At 38.6% G+C, this 26,894-nt stretch overlaps 3 protein-coding genes across 4 annotated transcripts in view; 1 reads left to right on the top strand and 2 right to left on the bottom strand.

Annotated features, from left to right (window-relative positions):
- LOC128742165 (uncharacterized) overlaps window positions 1-26,894 on the top strand; it is a 132,489-nt gene that overhangs the window by 17,435 nt on the left and 88,160 nt on the right. The window lies entirely within an intron of this gene.
- On the bottom strand, window positions 1,265-17,689 carry LOC128739688 (uncharacterized). Its single transcript, XM_053835185.1, has 4 exons — window positions 17,538-17,689; window positions 17,231-17,486; window positions 15,895-17,173; window positions 1,265-1,338 (listed from the first exon to the last, which is right to left on the bottom strand). The coding sequence occupies exons 1-4, from the start codon at window positions 17,687-17,689 to the stop codon at window positions 1,265-1,267; spliced, it is 1,761 nt and encodes a 586-aa protein (XP_053691160.1).
- On the bottom strand, window positions 17,689-18,594 carry LOC128739690 (uncharacterized). Its single transcript, XM_053835186.1, has one exon. It carries the CDS (start codon window positions 18,592-18,594, stop codon window positions 17,689-17,691), a length of 906 nt encoding a protein of 301 aa, XP_053691161.1.

Consider the following 26,894-nt stretch of genomic DNA (forward strand, 5'->3'; position numbering starts at 1 on the left):
TGGTAAAAATGTGTCTCATTGTAGACGTCTCTCCCCTATATTTTAAAATTTTAGTTATCAATGGTTTTATTTAAATAAAAATAATTCAAGAATGTGCTAGGTGCAATAGTGATATTTCTCTTCCTGGGGTGCGTAAACATTTCTTAGCGTCATCCAGTTAATGTATTTTATCAACACCTTTATTAATTTCAAATATATTCGTATGGTTAGGAAAATATATCACATAGATGATCATTTTTTCAGTCCTCTATGAATATATGTAAAATATCAGTAACTACGGAAACAATATGAAATTGAATGAGATAAATATTTGTTTGTCCAGTGCAAGTCTTTGTTGATTGCAAGAACGCAAAATTTGTTTGAAATTTGTATAGGAAAACTAGTTCTTGCTATTTTAATTCTACGAGTAACTATTTGTATGAACCAGCTACAGATCAAACCGATTTTGGCACGTTTCACGGATTATTTTTGACACGACCGTATTCGAAAATCAGTTTTATTCTTTTTGAAAAACAAAACTGACATATCAGAATATTTCTTCGCGGCCGGCATGGCAATTCTGAAGGCTTAGCGGACAATTCCCGGTTCGGTTTGGCGAATTCTGCGCGAAGTTACAAGTACACGTACATACATCACAAATACACACATACTCATACACATACATGCAAGCACACATACATCAATACATAAAATCGACACTTGATAGATGTTTTGGTTATCCACGTTTTGACGGTTTTATATACGTTCCTAAGTATTCAAGTTTAAATATAGTTTATTTTCGTTTGATAGGTTTAAACAGAACAGTTTTCAAATAACGTTTACTTATATACTGATATAAAATTCAATAGTGATCTTTCATTTGTCACCAAGACCATCCAAATCTGTCTACCGACTCTGAGAAAAGTGAGTGCAAACCGTTCATAAGTACACACATACGTACACTCGCCCAACGCCCATACGTACACTCACACATACATACATACACACTATCTTATAAGGTTTCCAAAAATAAAATACGGAAACAGTTTGCTTTTACATTTTATCCGTTATCTGCAGCCAACTAAACTAAGCTATTAATCATCGCCTCGGTGATAAATTTTTGTTCGCTTCTTCATGAAGATCGAAGCATTCGAAGAAGAGTGAAGAATATCATGTACGCTTCGCACCGCAAACGGACCGAAGGCGAAGAATAGAGAGCGCAAAGATAAAACACAAATGTTCGGCCTATGTATTACTCTCACGCAAGTCGCATCGCTGCAAGCTTTCAAGTGTTATTATTATCTTCATTCTGGAGCAGTGAGGCGTTATTGAATCTTCGAATGCGTTCCTGCTTGAAGACTAAAAATAGGCGTTATGATGCGATTATCAGCAAGCCTGATCACAATAGATCAAAATGCTGGTCGTAGTGATAATATCCATACAAAAAAAAAGTAGGTCCGCGACCGCGACAAACCTAGTCCAATTTGATGTCCTGAAAGTACAGAGTTATAAAAAAGTGAACGACCAACAGAAGACGAATTTATTCAAATCTGATGTCGTGTATGAGCAAGGGGTTGACGGAATATTCATGCATGTGGCATGATGCAGCAATTTCAAAGCGGAGAAGTGTTAGCGACTGTCTGATCTGAAAACAGATTTTGGGTGTTTAATTTGTTGCTTTACCATTGCATGCAATTGTTTAGATACTTTCGATTGTATTGCTCTCAAGTGTGAAATTACCGATAAACAGAGAGTCAAAAAGAACTATTAGTGTGCAGAAAACAGAAAGAAACACAAATTTCCGAAATAACAACTGGCATAATATATCTAATAGCCCAATCACAAAAGGCCGAAACACGAATGGCCGAACGTCATATTTGGTCGAAAATATTCACGGCCTTCAACCTGTACAAACGTTGGGTACATGCTAAGGGGTACTAAGGGGTAATTCCTGCTAGTCAGTAAGCCTAGGAAAATGCATGCACCTAAATAGAAGTGGCTTCTGTGGGGGCAGCGGCCAGCGCTTCCGACGGTGGGTCACTGGCGTACGCTCGCGGCCTGCGGTCGTCTCGCCCTGAATCATCTAGTAAACATCCCAGGTAACCAATTAGCATTAATATAAGCAGTAAATCAATCGTTTTTTAGCATCCCTGGCGTTTTATACTGCAGGTTGTTCTTTATCGACCTTTTGACTGCATAACTGTTGTAAATTGGCATCCACAATTCTATTTAAATTTTTCTTGTTGGTAACTACCTGCAAATACGCAATGTCAGCACTATAAGAGCACTATAAGAGCGAGGGCTAGCAGTAAAGTAGCCGCATATTTTGCCAAAATAGCATTTGGGGCAACTTAAAAGCTTATTGGTTTGCTTTTAAATTGCATTGGAAATGCTTATTGGTTACCTGGGATTTGCTGCTGACACGGTAAATAGGTCTCGCACCTTATGATGAACGTAAATCATTTGCGCTTAGGGGAAGAAAAAACTTTCAGTCATCTATACTCTATAGTAAAATAGTTCTGTTGCTTATTTTGTTTTATCTGTTTGAGTAAGTCAGTGAGCATCTAATTGCACATGATAACTGCGAAAGCATGAACGAGCGCCAAGTTGCAAAGTGTTAAACAGTGCTTAGTGACAAAGTTAAAAGTGTACTAAACGATCAGATCACTAAGTTGTTATATAAACATTTAATTTTGCGAAAATCTATGTAAGTAGTAAGAACCAAATAACTGGAGGCTTCTGATGACGTTTCAAAAGGAACAGTACGAAACTGGAAGGTTGAAGGTTAAGGTTAGGCTTTGTTTGATTTTTTTGTACCGCACGGCACGCATCCCCCGTGTAAAAAAAGAATTCAGTGTAATTTTGTTTGAAATAGCTTCTAGGATTTCAACACAAGTAAGTCTATGCAGTCTAACGTACTCTAAAACAAGGAGGACACTTCAGAATCATTTCAAAATTTTATTTTACAATTCTGATTTTATCATTTATCAGTTTTACAATTCTGACAGACAACTCGCCTTTAAGAATTTTTGTTTGTTTGTTTGTAGGGTAGATGCTCCAGTAGTTGTGGTAGTACCAGTAGTGGAGGAAACGCGAAATATATCATAATTTTGGCGGATTTCGAGATAATTTCAATTTTCTATTGTTAAATATATATTTGTTAACAGTTTTATCTTAGATACACAGTTAAAATTAAAGATGTTGGTGCAAAAATTACAAATTCCTTTTGAGCAGACCAATAAAGTGCAATTGCTCAAGAAATTCGTAACAATTCATAACATTTTAACAAGCCTACGCTGTTATCCACCTGCTGCCATGCTCACTGCAAGCGTTACTAAGGGCGGTAAACAAAATTCCACTATTATAGGCAAATTTTCCACTATTATAGGAACATTACCACTACTTTGGGAGCACAGACTAATGTCAGGAAAAGCAATATTTTAGATATATAAACCAGCAGAATGGTATAAGTTTGGTATATATTTAAAGCCAACATTATGGTGCACCATATTATCATGTAGTTCAATTGGGAACTGATAAATTGAGCGTTCAAATTGTCTTTAAACACTATCACCCGACATAAACCCTCCATTACTGGAGCATCTACCCTACACTGGTTTGTACACGCAGCCACAACAATTAAAATTTCAAGTCCCGTTTGAACTTCAAACTTCTGTTTCAAGAGGAAGAGTGCGATGCTCGCCAATTTCACGGTGGATCACAATAACAATTCCACCGCCAGAACTACGAATCCTACCAAATTTTAATCTATTGATATTACAGTCCAAATTTTGTATTCCGGTGGGAACTTATCCCTATTTTTTTTTGACGTAGGACTACGTCTTACTTTAATAGGGTGGCACGTTGGAGAAGCAAAAATGACCGCGACACGACAAAGTGATAGATTTTGAACGCTTATAGCTCAGCCAATTCTGAATATATTTTTATGGTTAGCATACCATTCAAATCACAAAATATCAGCCTTTTGTATAGTTTTTATTAGAAAATTGTACTTTGTATGTAACTTCTGGAATTTCCACGTAAAGTTGAACAATTTTTCCAAATTCCCTACAGTATTCGTTCAATCGTCGCCATAGTTACCATATGAAATTGTTAATAATAACATACAATCAATTTAAGTGAGAAGTGAGTGATTTTGTGCATCTGATTCTACAATGTCTCAATTGCTTCAAGCAAAATATATGCGTAAATACCGCAAGTGAGTCCGTGAGCAGGCATTATTAACTGGACCAGCAAGAGCCCAGCGTTGACGGTGGCAGAGCACTGTAAATTCTACCATTTGAGAAGAAAAGGAAATCGTAGTGATTCAATGTATTCTGAAGTGGGCAATACATCGTTAGATGGTGCATCGCACGAAATAGCTGGTCCCTCCAATGTTCAAGTGTTGCGTGAGGTGACCGCTCCGGCGCACGTAGAGGCCAGCGTATCGCCTAACGTAACAGGTGAGTCCTATAGAAGCCGAAAAGATATCTGTACTGCTGAGCCTGAATGTACAGAGTCTAAACGCACGCACATTCAGCAGATATTTCAACCGATGCGGTTCTCAGACAGGCAGATATCCTTGCGCTCAGCGAAACATGGATGGACAGTAATGAAGTTATTTCCATATCGACATTTTAGTGCCAGGAGCTTTTCCTTACCAACCGGTAAGGAGATGACACCATGTACCTGATTTTAACGACTAGTAAGTTTCTGATTAGCAAAATCAATTTTTTTTAATAATTGTTGCTCTGTAGTGTTAATTCACCACTATCTTAACCAGAGACAATGTGATTTCTTCGCTTGAACCCTTTAAACAATCCAGTTGAAATATTCGGACAAGTGACATCAACTCGATAATGTTGCCACTGGAAATCAGACGTAAGAAAAAGAATGTCATTTATGATTATACCATACATTACTTTAATTCACAGTGTCAAACAGAAAACTTAAATTATCAGCATTATCATGATGTCTGATTTCGACCCCACGCTGCTCTAAATAACGGTTTAGCATGTGCCAGATTGCTTATAATTTACACGATGCGAAGTTCTGCAATATGTAATGTAATGTAATGCTTTTGTTATGCTAACACTATGTTTTTTCTCTACAGCACAAAGTAGCCAATCCAATCGTTTCAGTCAATTTTAAACTTTCAAAATGATTCTTTTCAGAACCATCATAACTGTCAATGAAGAGTATTATGATTTCCATTAGCAATCAATTTTCTCATAAGTGTTTTTAGTAAGGTGTATCTAGATTGGCAACTAGTGGTATGCAATTGTTCCTAACAGTTGCTGATGTTTCCAAGTAATTATGGCGACGTACCACAAATGTGCAGGCGGCGACAGAAGCAACATTGAGCTAAAACTAGCAACATATCGCATTCCCAACGTAGCCAAAATTGCCCATTCTAAGCGCACCTTTACATTAACTTTGCGTAGTCCTACGTTGAATATGCGGTCGTGTCTTATACACAACCCCTCTGATTTTTTATTCTATATTAGAGAGGTTTTCAGCCTGCGGCTGGTTCGCCTCTTACTTATTGCTACTTCCCGAATTTGTTGTTTTTTTTCTTCATTGAAATTACTTGGCTAGGAAAAATACCAAGCACCTAATTCTGTTAATTCTGATTTGATCTGCCATTTACTTACTTTACTTATGTGTCCATGTCCACCGGTCCGGCAGAACAAAGTGATGAAATCAGAGATCTCCACTGCTGGCGGTTACCCGCCATGGCTTGTACCTGTCGCCAGGATAGGTTCTCGTCTACAGTTCGGATGTCGTTGGCTAAGCTGCGTCGCTATGAGCCTCTGGGTCTGCCTCTTCTACGCTGTCCTTGCGGATTCCAGTCGAGTGCTTCACTGCAGATCTCGTTCGCTCATTTCCTGTCCGATCCACTTCTACCTACGTTCACGAATTTCTGTTGCTATCGGCCGTTGATGACATCGACGATGGATGGAGTTCCTCATTGGATATCCAGCTGTTAGGCCACCAGGCACGAAAGATATTTCGCCTTGTCTTCTCTGAGTTACTATAAACACATTTGTTTCATTACTTTTTTCTACCGTACCCTCCGTCGATTGTAAAACGACCTCGTCGTATGTTCAAATCTCGGCTAGGAGCAGCTGTTAGAGTGAATAGGATCGTAGCACTGGCTCTGCAATTGTCCTGTATTCTAACAGCTGGCTGGTTTGTCCCAAAAAGATCACGAAGATCAAGTCTCGACAACGGAATGTAGCACCTAGGCTGTGCTTTTGTACCGTCACGTTAATAATGCTCAAACATTTTTTATAAATTGTCTGCCATGATTGAAATTATTATAAATGGGCTCCCGATATAAGAATATGTACGCGGAAAACGTTATATGTAGCGAAATTGATACTTATTTGCAACACAGTTACAATCCTTCGTCAATGTATTCTAAGCAGTATCATTTTCAGGAAGGGGAAAACAGAAGCACATATCAAGACCAGCAGCGCTTTTGGACATACTTCAATGCCGCGTTTCCATCGAGCCCATACGGTGTTCAACCTGTACCGTCACACGTAGAATCGGCACCAGATCTGCAGGATCAGTCAGTTCAGTTTCCAGATTCAGTCAGCGCAACACATATAGAAACGGATAGTCCCAAATTCACACCAGACCGTAGTCAAAGTTCAAATATGTACATCAAACAAGAGTCTATTGACCAATGCGAATCTACCGATTTTTCAAGCGAAAAATCGGTAAATGTCCTGTGGATGCAATTTTCAATTTGTTCGGAACTCGATGGGACACTGCCAAGTCTTCAACAAGCTCCGCCCGATAGTTTCCCATCAAATGAATCAGAGAATTCGTCTCTGGTACCAGCGATGCCCACGGATGTTCACTATAGCTCCTCCTGCATAGGCGAATCGCCAGAGAGAAGCCCGAAACCTTCACTCAGTAAAAGGCGCACCCATCGCTCGGCGCTGGAAGGTGATTTCCATTGTACCAGATGTGGTCGACGCTTTTTGGCGCCGTCGGGGTATAAGCAGCACGTAACCGCGCACCACAGTATACCGAGGCCGCACGTTTGCAAAATCTGCGGTAAAAGTTTCCCTGCGCTGGACGAATTGGAAACTCACCAGCAGCGCCACTCGAATCTGATCAAACCATACGAGTGTTCTGTCTGCTTCAAACGCTATCAGCACTTACAATCCATGCTAAGGCACTACGAGACGCACCATGCAGAACCCAGATACCGGTGCAGTATATGTGGCAAAGGAGAAGTTCGGAATGATCGTCTGTTATTACATGAGCATGCATGCAGGAAAGCATCGGGAGGGGGGGAAAGGGAGCTGAAAAACGGGTTTTGTAATGTTGGGCCCAGGAAGACGTTTGGTTGTAACGATCTTCCTGGCACTGAGCAATCGTGAAAGAAATAAAATAATAATACAGAAACTGACTAAAGAAGTGACAGGTAACTCATTTTTGGTTCGTCGAAACCAAGTGCGCATGAATCTCGATGAAACCTTCTGAACCTTTTGCTCGAAAACTTGCCAAGTATCAGTCGATGAACGCGGCAGAAAATATTGACTGCAAGCAAACGGCAACAAATATTATCGTATTATCACGAAATCGATCCGTGCTGCCTAACGAAAACACCAGGCAATCAAATTTGTATCGTACAGTTCATAAAATCACCTAAACGTTGAACTCAAAAAAATATTGTTAGAACTTTTTCTAGCAACTTTGAACAGAATCACGCACAACAATCATCGTTGAGCAAATTAGACAGGAGGCCGCAAGTGACTGAGCGCCGCTGTCATTTTTTTAGTCAGTTTTTTAAAGAATAAGTATTGCTCATTGAATCGCTGCAAACTGGCACTTGAATTGATATTTATTTTCGCCGAAAATCTCCATACACAAGAGGCAAAAAAAAGAATAAGCAGAAATAGTAAATAAGTTGTTTGTACATTGTAGATAAGTTTTGCCTTTCTACTATATAAATATATAGTATAAAGGTATAGAAATCACTTGGAAAACCGGAAATGGAAAGAAGGTCCTGCGGGCCGAATGTCATATACCATTCGACTCAGTTTCGAAAACTGAGCATTTTCTGTGTGTGTGTATGTATGTGTGTGTGTGTGTATGTGTGTGTGTGTGTGTATGTGACGCTTTTAATCTCACTCACTTTTCTCGGAGATGGCTGGACCGATTTTAATGTTCTTAGTGTCAAATGAAAGGTCTAGGTGTCCCATTGGTCGCTATTGAATTTCATACTGATCGGACTTTTAGTTCAAAAGTTATGTATAAAAATATGAAAAATATGGGACTTCATTATCTCATAGGTCCCTTAACCGATTTGAACAAAATTGATTGCATATGAAAGAGGAGCCTTGCAAACCCTTAACTTCCAAATTTCATGACGATTGGGCTTGTAGTTTGAAAGTTACATAAAGAAATGTGAAAAAATAGTATTTAAAACATATTTTTGTAACATATAAGCATTAATTCAATGAAAAACATCACACATTTTATTATTATTTGAAAATTACTACTGAGATCTATCAAACGAAACCGAGTTATTTAAAATCGGACAGTTCATTCAAAAGTTATTTAAACTTTAACACTTAAGCACCGTATATTAAACCGTTAAAACGTGTGAATTCAAAACAAATGTTGATTGTATTCAATGTGTGTGATGTATGTGTGTATGTATGTATGTATGTATGTATGTATGTATGTATGTATGTATGTATGTATGTATGTATGTATGTATGTATGTATGTATGTATGTATGTATGTATGTATGTATGTATGTATATATGTATGTATGTATGTATGTATGTATGTATGTATGTATGTATGTATGTATGTATGTATGTATGTATGTATGTATGTATGTATGTATGTATGTATATATGTATGTATGTATGTATGTATGTATGTATGTATGTATGTATGTGTGTGTATGTGATCCCAAGCAACAATGTGAGTTTGATTGTACTCTTCTGGTGGTTTTCATGACCAATTTTGGTCTTGAATGTCATCATAAGAGTGTAATAAAACTCAAATTGTTACTTGGGATGACAATTTACAATTTTTAAATTTGCATTGAAATTCAAGAAAATATGTTTCTAACTTTTCTGAATCAATTGTCTGAAATTTTTGAAGCCTCTTAGTGGAATACGAAATTTGAAATTAAAGAAAAGAAAAAACTTTTACCGACTAAATCCCACTATTTAATATTTATTCGCAACAGATACGTATACGCTTTGAAATAAGACGCTGTTGAAGCCTGCACGTCGTAGGCGAACTACGTATCTGTTGCAAATAAATATTAAATAATGGGATTCAATCGAAAAGCTTTTTCTTTTCTTTGATTTCAGATTTCAATTGTCATTTTGTTCACTTGCTGTTACTCACAATTGTACACGAAAAGCAAACAGCGAAGAAAAGCAGTTAATTTAAGCATGAAGGTATAGTGGTGTATAGGATTAAAAATGAGTTGATTTTTCCAAATAAATTTATACAAATTTCAAACAAATTTTGCGCATCAATAGATGCTCTTTTCAATCAATAGATAGAGCTTAGAAATGTTATATGAAAAATAGGAAGTAAACGTTGCACGGTAGTAATTTTGTAAGATTTGTTTTCGTTAATGACATTTTAAAGGACAGATGTCTTATGTCATGTATCATGTTTCAACAAATAAATCAAAAATGACAAACACTGAAAATCATATCGATCATATTTCCCATTCTCAAGCATGTTTAAGGCGCAGCTTTTGCAACCCTCTTGTTTTCCTAACCCTCCAACATTGTAAAAACGATGCGATCAAGCTAATGACTATCTTTTCATGAAAGTATATTCAAAAACCCGAATTAATCCACCTAGCGGCGTGACCTAGCCTTTCTACTGTCACAATAATCATCATTTAATTTCTCAGGAACATCTATGTATAATTAACTTGACTATATTTTTAAATATCCGTTCCGTATTCCTCAAAATCCTTATTTGCCAGTAAAATTCACAACGTATTGCGTAGAATAATTAAATTTTCTTTCCTTGTGTGCGTAAATACTTGTAACACCTTATTTAGTTTTATAATCGGTCGGCCTAAACTTTCGGGCTTCAGAGCCACATAGGAAACTTGTTTTGAATTGACAATATGAAATATGTGTTCAGAACAGATTTTTTGATAATTAATTAATACCATGTGTTCAAAAGTTAGCATCTTTGAAAAACAAGAGTTCAGAAAAATTATTATTATACTTCGCCTTTGAAGACAAAGAATATCGACAACAAAATGATTAATCTCAAAATTTTACTATTAGTTTGCTTGGCTTCAATTTTGCAGTATATCTGAATTAGAAAAAATAACTGAATAGAGCATTAGATATGAAAAAGAGAAATTGAACTTTTTCTTAGCTGGCGCTCCTTCAGATAATTATTTTTGCATGAAAATCAAAACTTATGCTTTTTTTTAATGTACTTTCATGAAAAGATAGTCATTAGCTTGATCGCATCGTTTTTACAATGTTGGAGGGTTAGGAAAACAAGATTGTTGCAAAAGCTGCGCCTTAAACATGCTTGAGAATGGGAAATATGATCGATATGATTTTCAGTGCTTGTCATTTTTGATTTATTTGTTGAAACATGATACATGACATAAGACATCTGTCCTTTAAAATGTCATTAACGAAAACAAATCTTACAAAATTACTACCGTGCAACGTTTACTTCCTATTTTTCATATAACATTTCTAAGCTCTAGTATCTATTGATTGAAAAGAGCATCTATTGATGCGCAAAATTTGTTTGAAATTTGTATAAATTTATTTGGAAAAATCTACTCATTTTTAATCCTATACACCACCATGAAGGTATGCTTAAATTAACTGCTTTTCTTCGCTGTTTGCTTTTCGTGTACAATTGTGAGTAACAGCAAGTGAACAAAATGACAATTGAAATCTGAAATCAAAGAAAAGAAAAAGCTTTTCGATTGAATCCCATTATTTAATATTTATTTGCAACAGATACGTAGTTCGCCTACGACGTGCAGGCTTCAACAGCGTCTTATTTCAAAGCGTATACGTATCTGTTGCGAATAAATATTAAATAGTGGGATTTAGTCGGTAAAAGTTTTTTCTTTTCTTTAATTTCAAATTTCGTATTCCTCTAAGAGGCTTCAAAAATTTCAGACAATTGATTCAGAAAAGTGAGAAACATCTTTTCTTGAATTTCAATGCAAATTTAAAAATTGCAAATTGTCATCCCAAGTAACAATTTGAGTTTTATTACACTCTTATGATGACATTCAAGACCAAAATTGGTCATGAAAACCACCATAAGAGTACAATCAAACTCACATTGCTGCTTGGGATCACATACACACACATACATACATACATACATACATACATACATACATACATACATACATATATACATACATATATACATACATATATACATACATACATTCATACATACATACATACATACATACATACATACATACATACATGCATATATACATACATACATACATACATACATACATACATACATACATACATACATACATACATACATACATACATACATACATACATACATACATACATACATACATACATACATACATACATACATACATACATACATACATACATACATACATACATACATACATACATACATACATACATACATACATACATACATACATACATACATACATACATACATACAAACATACATACATACATACATACATACATACATACATACACACATTGAATACAATCAACATTTGTTTTGAATTCACACGTTTTAACGGTTTAATATACGGTGCTTAAGTGTTAAAGTTTAAATAACTTTTGAATGAACTGTCCGATTTTAAATAACTCGGTTTCGTTTGATAGATCTCAGTAGTAATTTTCAAATAATAATAAAATGTGTGATGTTTTTCATTGAATTAATGCTTATATGTTACAAAAATATGTTTTAAATACTATTTTTTCACATTTCTTTATGTAACTTTCAAACTACAAGCCCAATCGTCATGAAATTTGGAAGTTAAGGGTTTGCAAGGCTCCTCTTTCATATGCAATCAATTTTGTTCAAATCGGTTAAGGGACCTATGAGATAATGAAGTCCCATATTTTTCATATTTTTATACATAACTTTTGAACTAAAAGTCCGATCAGTATGAAATTCAATAGCGACCAATGGGACACCTAGACCTTTCATTTGACACTAAGAACATTAAAATCGGTCCAGCCATCTCCGAGAAAAGTGAGTGAGATTAAAAGCGTCACATACACACACACACACACATACACACACACACACACACACACACACACACACACACACACATACATACACACACACAGAAAATGCTCAGTTTTCGAAACTGAGTCGAATGGTATATGACATTCGTATATATTTATATAGTAGAAAGGCAAAAAGCATAAGTTTTGATTTTCATGCAAAAATAATTATCTGAAGGAGCGCCAGCTAAGAAAAAGTTCAATTTCTCTTTTTCATATCTAATGCTCTATTCAGTTATTTTTTCTAATTCAGATATATTGCAAAATTGAAGCCAAGCAAACTAATAGTAAAATTTTGAGATTAATCATTTTGTTGTCGATATTCTTTGTCTTCAAAGGCGAAGTATAATAATAATTTTTCTGAACTCTTGTTTTTCAAAGATGCTAACTTTTGAACACATGGTATTAATTAATTAGCAACAAATCTGTTCTGAACACATATTTCATATTGTCAATTCAAAACAAGTTTCCTATGTGGCTCTGAAGCCCGAAAGTTTAGGCCGACCGATTATAAAACTAAATAAGGTGTTACAAGTATCTACGCACACAAGGAAAGAAAATTTAATTATTCTACGCAATACGTTGTGAATTTTACTGGCAAATAAGGATTTTGAGGAATACGGAACGGATATTTAAAAATATAGTCAAGTTAATTATACATAGATGTTCCTGAGAAATTAAATGATGATTATTGTGACAGTAGAAAGGCTAGGTTACGCCACTAGGTGGATTAATTCGGGTTTTTTTTTAAATAAGCTCAAGTAGATTTTATTGTACACTCAAGTACTTTTTTTTTTATCACGGTTTGTTTTTCGACCATTAAGAACGGGGCAGCTAAGGAACCATTAATTTATTACTTAATACATTTGGGAGAGGTCCGAAATTCTTCACGTAGTTTGTAAATAGTCCCTAAGTTGCACCATTCTTGAGTAATCTAAGAAAACAAGCCGTGTAAAAAAAGACTTCGGTTTATTGTATTGTATACTACCCGTTTACGAAAAAGTCGGATGCCTGGCAGAAATCGAACAGAACCAGTCTTCATTTTTCGCTCGATTCTCTTTATGTCAAATGTGACACTTTGAGGCAGGAGAAAAGTGGTTCATCTGTTTTGCAGTTTCAGGCAAAAGGTAAGAGAATAATATGGAACATGACAAAGCAGGTATAATTAAATTGTTGACTTGTTTATTGCACGCTTCTTGCTGCTACAATCCGCTGTTGCTACCCTCTAAAAAAGGAGGGAAAGTAGAATCGGTACAAAACCGGTTTTTAATCAAAACCTCTGGCAGAAATCGAACAGAAATCCGGCAGAAAAACCGTAAGGCGAAATTTCTGCCCGAATCGAATGTGTCATTTCTGCTAGTTTTCACGAGTGACGGCGGCGCCTAAGCGGGTAGTTGAGCCCGAATCTTACAATCCGGAAAATATAAATGTCTGTTCAGAGAACTGCGGATTCATTCCATTGGCCAGTGTTTGCGAAGATGTTTAATCTTTGTATTAGTGCTTTGAGTTCTTATATTGCACAATATAGCTCTAAGATTTTAGCTCTAAGAGTTTTAGTCGGAAACTGAAACAAATAGTTTTTATGCTTGAACTTAAGTCACGACCGAAAGGACCGGCTCCTGGCAGAAATCTACAAAAATGGCCAAGGACCGCTAGTAATGGCACTTCACTGGCTGATATCAAGGATTTGGGAAGAAGAGAAACTACCGGAGGAGTGGATGGAAGGCGTAGTCTGTTCCATCCACAAAAAGGGCGACCGGCTAGACTGCTGTAACTACCGCGGCATTACGCTGGTCAACGCCGCGTACAAAGTGCTCTCCCAGTTTTTGTTGCGTCGTCTATCCCCAATAGCAAGAGAATTCATAGGGCAGTATCAGGGGGGCTTTATGGGGGCCCGTACTACTACGGATCAAATTTTTACTCTTCGACAAATCCCCCAGAAATTTCGAGAGTACAACGTGCCCACGCATCATATTTTCGTGGATTTCAGAGCAGCATACGATACCGTTGAACACGAACAGTTATGACGGATAATGCACGAGTACGGTTTTCCGGACAAACTGACACGGCTGATCAAAGCTACTCTGGAACGAATGATGTGCTACGTGCGCTTTTCGGAGACACTCTCAAGTCACTTTCGAATCGCGCAGAGGGTTACGGCAAGGGGATGGACTGTCCTGTATGTTACTCAATATCGCTATTGAAGGTGTGATCCGCCGAGCGGGCATCAAAACGAGAGGAACGATCTTCAGCAAGAGTAGTCAACTCCTAGCCTTTGCAGACGACCTCGACATCATTACTAGAAACCGTGGGACTGCGGAGGCAATCTACGCCAGACTAAAAACGGAGGCTAGGAGTATAGGGTTACAAATTGATGCGTTGAAAGCCAAATATATGATAGGAAGTGGCTCCCGAGAAAGTAACGTTTGCCTCCCACGGACAGTGACTATTGACGACGATGAACTGGAAGTGGTTGATGAGTTCGTATATTTGGGATCTCTGGTCACCGCCGACAATAACACGAGATCCAGCGACGCTTTCAAGCTGGAAATCGAGCCTACTTTTCCCTTCGCAAGACGTTTCGATCAAGGAGCATACGCCGTCGAACAAAGCTGACGATGTACAAAACACTAATCAGACCGGTAGTCCTCTACGGACTTGAGACAGTAACTTTGCTTACGGAAGACATACGTGCACTTGCCGTATTTGAACGAATGGTGTTGCGGACTATTTTTGGCGGAGTACAAACGGAAAGCGAAGGGTGGCGGAGACGTATCACGAGCTACACGTACGACTGCTTGGAGAGGTTCCCATCGTACACCTGGCGAAAGTTGGGAGACTACGGTGGGCCGGCCACGTCGCAAGGATGCCGGACGACTGTGTAATGAAATCCGTTCTCTTCAAGAACTCCACCGGTAACCAGGAATAGAGGGGCTCAACGTGCTAGATGCGTGTGTCGAGATGCGCAACGAATTGGCGACGAGTAGCCCAGGATCGAGTACAATGGAGAGGAATTCTTGATACGCCACGACACCCCGGCTCTCGGCTGAATAAGTAAGTAAGTATTACCTCCACTGTACTGATTCTATAGGTGGAAAAACGGCTCTCTTGTGTGAGTGGCTTTGAGCCTTTGAAAATTTTCTGCCGCAAACCGATTCATATGGTTGGTATTAAGTCAGGCAGAACCAAGTGACAAAATTCTGACTTCAAGAATTCAATTCAAGAATTCACTGCTGAAGTTTGCTGCTCTGTATGGTTTATAGCTATCAATCGTTCGAAATCATCTTTAACTCTGGCTGTTTGCAACATTTATGTATTTTGATTAGAATAAAATGTTGCTTGAAAATTCTTGCTCGTTTGCTGTCCAGCCGCGTAGCCAGGGGGAGACTGGGGGCCCTGCCCCTCCCCCGAAATATTTTGGCTTAAATTTTTGAAAAAATTTCAATGCAGAATAACAATGCACCACGCTAAAACTGTAGCACAAGTATATTTTTAATGAGTGCGCCTTTGAATAACAATATAACCGACATCGTTTTGTATTTCTCATAGTCTGAAAATTCTCAACTATGTATGTAGCACTCAGTTACTCGGAACATTCGGAACATACCATCTGGGCCGGATTTAGTCGATGATTTTAACGTTGATGCGGCTCGAGAGATCATTTCTTCGTCGATGTTGAGCGTACACAGAGTATTCATAGTCACTAGTGGAACATTGCAAGCAGCTTGGGAGATTTGGTCGTCCGGGATGATTTCGTCGGAAAAGGTTCTGGCGAATTTATCGGCAAAGAGCTGGCAGACATACTGGGGCTCCGAAGCAACCTGTCCATTGAGCATCATAGTTGATGGAAGGCCTGATTCCTTGCGCTGATCGCTAACATACTTCCAGAACGTTTTTGGTTTCACCTTCAGATTGCGCTGGATTCTCTGCAGGTGTCGTCTAAAGCATGTCCGACTGGTTCTTTTGTATACGGTGTTTAATTTTATGTATTGATCACGCAGTGAGCGGTTACGAAACTTGGAATATATCCTAAGTGCAGCCCTTTTTTCAGTCTTCAACATGCGAAGCTCGCGGGTCAACCAGGGCTTGCTGTTTGACGAATGTACTACCTTGGGTACGTGACGATCGATTGCGTGCACAATTATGTGCGAAAGAGTCAAGGCGGCGTTGTCGGCATCGTTTTCGTCGAGAACATCAAACCAGTTGATAGTGGCGAAGAATTCGGCAATGCTTCGGTGATCAGCATTTCGAAAGTCATACGAAACAGAGGGGATAGTTTTTGTTAGATTCGAGTGGTGATTGCTGAGGGTAAGCACTAGTGGAGGGTGATGCCTCACTTGCTTAACTAGTGGCGACGGAGCGAGCGAAATGACTGGAGCAACATCCTGTGCGCTGGTGAAGCAGAGATCCAGACAGCGAATGTTCTCGTTGGTCACGTGGTTGATCTGTCGCAAAATGGCAGAACTGTAGCAGTCTAGAAGCCGTAATGCTGCACTGTGCACAACGGAGTGATCGGGATCCGGATGGAGAAAACCATTACTGGATGGTTGCCATAAAAGTCCTGGTAGGTTAAAATCACCGATAATAATGAGCTCGTCGGTTGCTGTCGCCAAGTCGATCACTGTCATAACCGAGCGGGAGTGAACGTCGATCAGACCTTCGTCTCGTACTCGATCGGGGGGGATGTAAATTTCACACAGGAACAACCTGCAGTTAGTGAACTCGATACACACCCACACTTGCTCAATACTGCTCCATTGATCATTTTCGATCAGTTTTGCTTTCAGTCTCTGATTAACCGCGACAAGCACGCCACCTCCCATTAACTTCCGACTATTTCTGGGCCCACGGTCGCATCGAAAAACTTCATATTCGGGACTAAACACCTGATACGAGAGAGTTCGAGAGTATCATCGGTATCAGGTAATCGGAGTATCAGGTACCGGAAGTTCATTACTTGGGTTGCAAGGGTACTCGCCTGAGGCTACGGATTGGAAGACTCCCATACCACAACCAACCGCAGGACCGGGACGACTGTGATGAGCGCAGGCTGCGATTAGCTCGACTGGGTTGGGAGGGCCGGGAGCTTCCATGGTGCTGTCCACAGTGCGGCCCGGTTGTAGAGTAGGACGAAGAGGAGACTCGTTGCGATTAGGATCCACTAATTGTTTATTGTACGGACTTGTAGACGGAACGAGGCTAAAAATGTTGGACTCATCGACGAGAGAAAATTTTGTATTACACGCATACTTGCCTGGAAGTGCAGGCTGGGAGACTCCTTCCAAACCACCGTGAACAGGACCAGGACGACTGAGATGGCAGCAATCAGATAAACAAGCGTTGTTTGTAAAGTTAACTGAGGAACAAGACGAGGTTGTTACGGGGTCAGAAGGAGCTCCCATTATGCCTCGTTGCGTGCGTCCTGGCAAACTAGTAGATCTTCTACTTCCATGCTCGGCAAACTCGTAGCTGATGAAGTTGTCGTTCCAGGGGATTCCGCTAGAGATAGACTGACCACCCTCGGTAAGTTTTTTGCACGATTGTCTTCGAATTGCCGAAACCGGATATGTTCGGGCCATGAGTCGCAAGATAGCGCTTTTTCTTTAAATCGCCCGCTTAATCCAATTTTAAAGGAGACGTAATTAAGCGTATTTAAATCCTTTCCTCTAGGGACCAGCTTGAACACTTTGAGTTTTACGTTTGCTGGCAGTTCCAGGCACTCAGAGACAAATGAAGCTATCTGCCTTTTTGTCGTGTTCGGATGAAAAGCTGATAAGTAGATCCATGTTAGGTCATCTTCGGACCGGGGATCCAAGCGAATTGAAGAAATTGCACTAGTCACTTTTGTTCCCACCTTGATCGGGTCATCAGCTATGGTAATCGAATTTCCATCGGAATCACGGAGACGTTTAGCTGATTTCATAGCGCGATTTGATCGATGAATGGCGGGCCAAGGATTCGGCGAGGAGAATGGTGTAGGTGTAGTGGGGATTCCATCTACTTTAGCAGACAAAACTTTCATGTTGCTGTTCAGCTTTTCTATTTCCTCCTGCACAGATTGGACAGCTGTTGGCATAGCGGAAATTTTTTCATCAAATCCAGTCAACAACGTACGAAAGTGTGCGTTAGAAAACAGCATCGCGCATCCGTCGCATAACCAAAACAGATTATTGTGGTACAGTTCCAGATTCTGTCGAAGAGGTACATCACCATTAACACAGATTGCATGGAACGTGGCGCCACAATATCTACGACAGACTACGGTATCAGCCTTGGACACCTTTTTTTGACAACGCTTGCAGGTCATGGTAACGTGAAAAACCAAAAACGGTCACTCTCCCAAATCAATTTTTTCTTCTTTTAATCCGCAATCCGAACAAAAAAAATATCAAAGAAAATCTTGCAACTCGAACACCGCGTCGTGAAGAGTCAATGGTTCACACTACACAGTTGCGTTGGTACACAATAACGAGCGACGGGCACTACAGCACAGCAGACTCACTATGCCTTACCGTACATACGGCAAACAATGCGATGGCGTTGGACAGTTGATATAGCAGCGATGCAAATAAAACACTTTAATCACTCTGATTCCAGTATCTTTGCCGATTTCAATCGGGTTTCCGTGTTTGTCACTTAAAATCAGTTAGCACTTTTGGATAAATAGCATTAATAACCAATTCACTCGCGAAAACACTCATAAAATCGATATTAGAGCGCGTAAAGCCACTTGCTACAGTAAGTAACGGTGTTTACCCTGATTTCTTAGATTTAGCATTCTTTATAATAGCAGCAATAAATCTGTTTGGTCAGAGAGTTACCGTTTTAATAACTATAAAATTAACAGATTTCTTGCGGTTTGACAAGCGAAAGCGCGATAAGATCAATTTTGATTGGTGCGCCATTTTATATTGGTACGCCACTCTTATGGTAAATTTATAAGAGACGTGGTGCAGCCAACTAGTTTTATCGTGGTAATATAAGCAATCACAGTCTATTTGTCCATTTGATCGATTTGGTTTTTAGCTACCGTAATAAAACATCTGATAATAATAAACCGAAATAATAAATCTTCAGCAGATTTGCAGTCGTGCAGTATATGCGCATTAAATTTTATCCTGCATATTGGTATGAAAAGTCGATACAATCAAAGTCGAGTAACTCGACTAGTTCGGCCACTGAAAAGCCAGTGACTCAACTGAGCCTAGCTAGTGACGCCTGAGCTTCGTTTGTTTTGGTCGTGCATTGAGCTGCAATGCTGTCCGTTTTTCTCCGTACTTGACACTGGACAGTGACTGAGTTGAGTCGAGTTGCTCGATGCGACTTTCATAATAGGTCCCATAATCTCTATTTTTGCATCAAAATATACAAAATGCATCTTCAAATAACCCTAAAACTTAATTTTTTATCCCAAAAGCATAACTCCAACGGGCTTATCCTTGCTCCATGGAAAAAAGGTAACGGGCAATAAATAACAAATAACTATGTTCTGAACCAATAAAATACTGCTCCAAATCCTTAATGGTTCTGAGTGCATCACGAGAATCAGCGATTCGGTCGTTTCTCAACGGTTTTTTCACTAACTGAAAAGTGATTCTACTCTTTGGAAAAAATCTTAATATAAATAAATTTCCAGCACTACCGTACCCACTGCTGGGACGCACTGGGTCCCGTGCCTCACCTTCTCTGTAAAATTTAATGTAAAACAAAATAATTTCTGTAATACCGCAAAAGTGCGCAGTTTTTAATTTAATCGGCCACTATTATTGCGACAGGTAAATTAATTGCGTAAAAATGGTTCCAGTTTCAACCAAGTCCGGTTATAAATTAAGTTTTAGGTTTTTATGCTAAATTTTTTGGTGTTCCTGACTTATGGGTAAACACGCTTCTCCTAAATATTTACCTAATTCAAACATATAAAGGGAGACAAAAGGAGAAAAAATAACAGAAAAGAACATGAAGGAAAATGTAACCAAAACTGGATCGACGTGAGAGAGGATTAAAATAACTGGTTTGTTGAAAAGAAAAACGAAACAAAAATTCAGGCAGAATGGGAGGAAAAGCGGGACATAAAAAGAAAAAAAAATAGCAAAGAATAAAACGGCAGAGAAGAAGAGGAAAAACGAAGCAAAAAGCGAGGAGACTGGACCAGTAAAAATGATAAAGACGTAACCCTACGTCAAAAAAGGAAGCCCCACGAGGAAATTGGAGATGATTTAGACAGAAAAGAAGCAAAAATGGGACTAAAAAGAGAAAAACGGGCTGTAATACGTGTTGTCTTAATATGGACAAACAGAAAAAGAGGAAAAACAGGACAGAAAATGAAAAAAAGATAGAGAAAAAAAAAATGAAAACGGAACCCAAAAAGGATAAAACAGAACGTGACGAAACATAATAAGAGGAAGAACGGAACATACGAAAACGAAAAACGGAATAGAAAAGGAGCTAAAGAGTGAAAAAAGACGAAAACCATGACCGATAAAAAGGAAAAAGCCAAAAGTTGGACAGGTTTGACAAATGTGGCAGGAAACGAGCAAAAACGGGCCTCAAAACGAGTAAAAACGGAAGAAAAAAAACGAAAAATGGAACAAAGGAAAATCAGGACTCAGGAAGAGTGTGAAAATGGAACAAAAAAAAACGAGAACAGAGAAAGAGGGAAAACGATACAAGAAAGGGAGTACGATAACAAGGGTAGAAGAATAAGGAAAGAGGAAAAAAATCGATAGAGGAAACCAGGTAAACGGGAAAAGGAGTTCGAACGGCGTATAAAGGGCAAAGGGATGAGGTATAAAACTAAAAAATAAAAGAAAAACAGGAAAAACTGTCTAAAGAAAAAGATAAAACGGCAGACAAAAAGACGAAAAAATGGGAGATAAAAATGAAAAGAGAAAATAGGGAACCAATAACAGAATAAACGTAACAGAAGAGACAGAGAAACGGGGCATCAAAAAGAGGAAAAACGAAACAGACGAGGACCGAAATAACAAAAAGCGGATGGAAAACAGAAACGAAAATAAGAAAAAAGAGTGAGACAGGCAACGAAACACAACGGAACAATGAAACAGTAAACATGGGATAGATTGAATGAAAAACAAGTAGCAAACAGGAAAAACGGGTGGAAAGTGAGAGCAAAAATCAAGAACATGGTACAGAAAATGAAAAAAACAAGACAATAACTGCTAAAACGGAACTGGAAAAGAGAAATAACGGAGCAGAAAAGACGTAAAACGTGAGAGAGAATAAGCATAAGCATTAGCATAGGATACCGCCCGTGTGCTGTTACTCCGTTAATGAGCAGGACCAATGTAAATTGCAAAATAATGGCTGGAAAAGCATACTTGCCCCCCCCAGCATTCTATTCTGCATTGTGCAACCTTATAAAATCCCCGCATGCTGATCAATACCGACGCCGGCCACGTTCGAATGCGGGTCCTGGTGGTATGGGAAAGAATGTTAGTCCAATACTTGTTGCCACTAATGACCAGGGAATCCTCTCCATCTTCACAAGCATATCGGTAAAGGAATTGTTGTTAGTAGAACAACAAAAACTTTAAAAATGACAAAAACTTTAAAAAATATTTGCAATGGTCTAATCAAGCATTGTTTTTTCATTAGTATAAAGAACGGTAAAATATCACCGAACTATGCGCTCGAGATCGTGATGTCATCGTGAGTTTAAAGCATCGACAACAAGAACTATCCGAGAACGAGAACGAATTCGAAGGCCGCCCGCACGAAACAACACGGCATCTCTCATAGGATCGAATGCATTATAGTGTATTGCACGCTTTCATAAAATTTCAAGTCCAATTTAAACAAAAACTTCAAATTCTGTTTAAAGTCCGACTTATTGTCTAATTTCAAGTAAAACTTTCAGTTCAAGAAACTCTAAATTTTCAAATCAAATTTTAAGTCTTATTTCTTGTTCAATATGAAGTAAAGCTGCTAACCAAAACTAGTCCAAATTCAAGTCTAATTTATTGTCCTATGTCAAGTCCGATTGCAAGTTTAATTTAAACTCTAATTTCTAATAAAATTTCAACTCTGATTTTAAATCCAATTGCACCTGAAAGTCCGGAGTTTTTATCCTTATCGCCCGACATTGTTGATTATACATTCGGAATCCTACGATTACTTCGTTTTCCTAGTCCAAAATATTCTTCTGAACGATCGGATGCCTCACCCTTGGGCACGGTAGTGTTTTCCGACTAGAAGCAAGATGCAAACGATGCTTCTGAGGGTGACGAAAACTGGACCTTGATAGGTCAAAAACTGGTGCCTCAACATGTATCACAAATTTTACTTTTACAATGGCTTTTTCTATTATTTGGTCTTGATTTTTATACTGAAAATGTAGCAAAAATGTTTCTGCTTAATACGGCCTAAACATTGCTCATCGATATGGAACTATTTCTATGGCAATGAAAGTCGCTTCTCTTGTTTTCTGTCTAAAAATGGCGTTATTACCGTATGTTGAAATGAACAGATAGTTTTCTTCAGCATTCAGCTCCAAATGTTTGTTTCCAGTGTTGGAAAATTTCCCACTGTTTCCTTATTAACCAAATATAATTTTCATCATAATGAATGGGAGAAAACATTTACCACGTTCAAAACAAATTATACTAATGAGTTTGATGACGTATGCACAATTTACGTTTATACTCTACTGAGGCAGCCTCGTATATTTGATTAGGAATTTAAGTTATTTGCAACGAGCGAGCCACAACAGTAAGTGATGCTGAATGTTCCAATAAAGAAATATAAGGTTTATGGAAAAGGGATTTCGCAGAGAAAAATTGTTTAAAGTTGAGTTTTACTATGTTCGATTCATAATTTATAAGTTTTTTAGAAATAAACATGTTTGGAAAATCGCACAATTTAACTTTCAGTTTGCCGGAGATTACAACCTTGAATAATTTTCTTTGTTATAATTATTTTCACACATTCATTGCTGCGCTGGAAACTATGATGTGTAGGAAGTGCTGCAACCAACAACCGATTTGATTGCAGGAAAAAAAAAGCAGATTTACGCATTCTTTTCCAACGATTGTGTGCTACAATGCGGAAATTCTAATTTACCCGTATTGTTCGGAGTGCTTTTCACCTTCCGAGAAGAGCGCTTCAATCAGCTACCTGCCCCCCAAACAGCCGATTCCTTCGTACTGAGCAACCAGAAATCCTACTCACTTATGCGGCATTCCGGTCCGGTGACATTACTGCGCAACAAGCGCACCTCCAGCCAATGCGAAGAATGTTATCTCGTATAGCGAACAGCTGTTCCAAAAAAAAACTTTGTCCGTCCTCAAAAGAATGTCACTCCATATTGCCGCCGGTTGGTGCAAAGTTTTCCCCGTCCAGAGATGACATAGTGTGCTTTCCACTTCACCGCGGCTGGTCGCACGGCGAAGAGATTTTCCACTTCAGAAAAGCTGGTGCTTTTCGGTCTGACGCTGCCTAGCCTTTGCACGATCGACCGGAACGATTCAACTAGAGCATTGCCTAATCGCAACATAAAGTTTTTGATGACAAACAATCCAGCAGCATCTATGTTTTGTATTTATTTTGGTTTCTCATACGTGAGTTTGAAATGTTTTGGTTGTGTAGAAGTCAACTAACTGGTTTTACAGTGTACAACTATTGTTATGGTTGAATGTTGACAAACGAGCTTTTCACCCGAACAAGTTACTGAGGACCAAGCAACTCGCCCAAAACCAGATGAAGAAACAACCCAAACCTCTGCTCTGGTGCTCTGCTGAATTGCTGTTGGTTCTGTTTGTTTCTCCATTTAGATGTTGTTAGAATCGTGAAAGAATATAATGGCAATTTCCCGGTTTCCTCTGCTGGGCAATGAACTTTCGTTTCCATCAAGCTGCCTCGGAAATGGACCAGTCCATTGTTGCTAAGGACTTTACGAGCGCTGCTAACGCGCTGTTTGTGGAGTTTATGGCCGCAAACGATAATAGGTTTAAGGAGGATTGCTTTTTGTCATAAACCGTGTATTTTTTTTCCAGCATCCATTCTACCCTCGTTCATTTGTTTGGTAATAATAATCAACATTGAAAAACTTAATATCCTTTTTGCAAATGTCTTATAAGGAAGCATGTTATTCATCTCATCTTTCATTTTTTCACACTGCTTTAAATTATCGGAGCTTGTACAAGGTGGTAATAATTTAACGTTACATGGATGGGAAAACTTTCGCATTGTTTACAGTTTCACAACTAAACCAACTCAGAAAAGTTACATCCGTCAAGTTGCGCTGCTTCGACAGCGGAAGCTCTAGAGCGCGTTCCCTTCTCGGTGAACCGTTAATATTATCCTTCATCCGGTAGTTTCTTATCCGCTGACGGTTTAACACACCTGGTTGGTTTTATACAGTCCTAGCCCAAGCAATCACGCTTCTTCCGGCAGTTTGTTGAAAAACGGCGGAAAAGTGGCGCCTAGTGCTGTGCCACATCCTGTCCTGTGGGTGCTACCGCTGCGCCTTGTCATACTTTCGCTAGACAGCACACCAGGCAGCTCCCGTGAAGGTTCAAGGACACAGGAAGATGGTTCCCGGTTTATGTTTTCCGCATTCGACACACAAACCAGAAACGGCTTACGTTCCGTGTCGTTGCTGGTTGAAACTGGAGGCTTATCATTCAAAAGGATGTTTAATATTTAATGCGAACGTAACTTTTGAAATGCAGAGTAAAGCGATAAGGGAAGGCCAAGTCCACCTTGTAAGATGTGGCGATTTGAGTATCGTTCTGCACTGTAGAAGTTGTTTTTTCTTTCAGATTTGCAGTGCCATTTTAGGATTAAATTTTAAGCTTAAATTACTATCAGAAATGTACCGCTTACTGTGGTTTGGTTTTTGATTACAATGAACTAGAAAAATGTGAAAGTACAGGCGTAAATTTGATCTCTGACTGTGGCGTGGAGGAAGCATGTTAAAAAGCTAGAAATGTTAAATGTGTGAAAGGATCATGCCCGTTAGTTCTAGTACAATTCAATGAAAGCTTGATGTCGCTGCAACATGAAATCGCATTAAATCATCTTATGTATGACTGTCCGTTGTTTCAAATTTCAGTTCACTCATTGTAATGCGATTGATTTTATTTTTGTCGTTAGCACCGCAAGGAAGTATTCTAGGATTGCTTCTGTATAACGATGAAATCTTACATATAAACTTAAATTCAAATTATCAAATTGTTCAAAAATTCAAACGAGGAGCTTTCTTAGTGCTTCTTAGTGCTGTGCTCTGCTTTGCCGACCATGAAGCTTCCAGCCGGGGTTAGTTTTATAAGAATAATACTGAATCGAGGTGCGAATGAAGCTTCTTCTCCACGGGCAAATTATAACTATTTAGTCGTCTCACTTCCTGGCTCTAGAGTGCACAGTGCCTCAAGTGCGGACTTACTATTGTGCCCAGAAATTGGACTAGAAATTAGATTTGGAACTGGACTAGAAAATAGAATTAAAAAGAATTGATTTAATGCACTTTAAATTAGACTTGAATTTGGGCTCGAAGTTTCATTTCAAATCGAACTGGAAATTAGACCTAAAATTGGATTTGGAATTGGACTTAAATTTGAAGTAGGGGTAATCCGGGTATAACCCACTCGCTACTGTAAACGAAAATATTTACATTGTCTGTGCAAAATAATACACGCGAAGCAACCGTGAGCGTTTTTACTGACTTTATGAAAACGATGTACTAAGTCAATAAATGCGAGCCGTAAAAGACTACCAGTCAATTTCTTCCGTTACTAAAATACGCGTTCAGAGTATGTCAATATAGGATATGGTCGCGGTGGTAAGTCCCCAACACGGAAAAATATTAATATAGGAGGCGAGGGTTAGAGGCGCTACATCTTCCCCCCCACTTACAGAGCCAGAAGCCATCTGGGAAGGAGCTTACGAGCAACTGTTAGCGTAGGCATAATAGACAATATTTGTTGTGTATGGGGAGCTACACCTTGTTTATGTTGATTTTTACTTCTCTTCTCTACCTTGATCTATTCTATTTTCTTGATTTCTGCTCTCAATTTTTTCCTTATTCCTTCCGTTTTTCTCGTTTTTTCTTTTTTCTGTTTCATTCTTGTACACTTCTTCGTTACCTGTTTTTTAACGCTCATCTTTCTCGTTTTTCGTCTTTAGGTACCCCGTTTTTTACTCTCTTTTATCACGTTTTTGTCTGTTTTTAATTTCCGGTTTTCGTTTTCCTCGCCTTTTTTGCTCCTGTCCTTGTTTGATATCCTATTTAACCACTTTGTTCTGCTGTTTTTCTTTTCTCATTGGATTTCTCTGTTTCTGTTTCTCTATTTCTGGATTTCTGATTCGTTTTCTCTCTCTTGTCTCGTTTCCCTCTTTTTATTTGCCTTTTTTCTTTACTAACTTGTCTATCATGTTTTTTCGTTCTTTTTTATCTCGTCTTCTCTCTAATGTTTCCTCTGTTTCCTCTTCCTTTTGAATCCCTGTCCCATTTTTCACCCATTCAGTCATTTTCATTTTGATTTTCTCTTTCCGTCTCTTGTTCCGTTTTTCGTCTTTCACGTCTATCAATTTCAGGCTTGTATCTGCTTTGTTTTCTGGTTTCCGTTCCGTTAACTCCTTTTCTATCGT

This window comes from Sabethes cyaneus, chromosome 3 (assembly GCF_943734655.1).
Source record: "Sabethes cyaneus chromosome 3, idSabCyanKW18_F2, whole genome shotgun sequence".
Lineage (NCBI taxonomy): Eukaryota > Metazoa > Arthropoda > Insecta > Diptera > Culicidae > Sabethes > Sabethes cyaneus.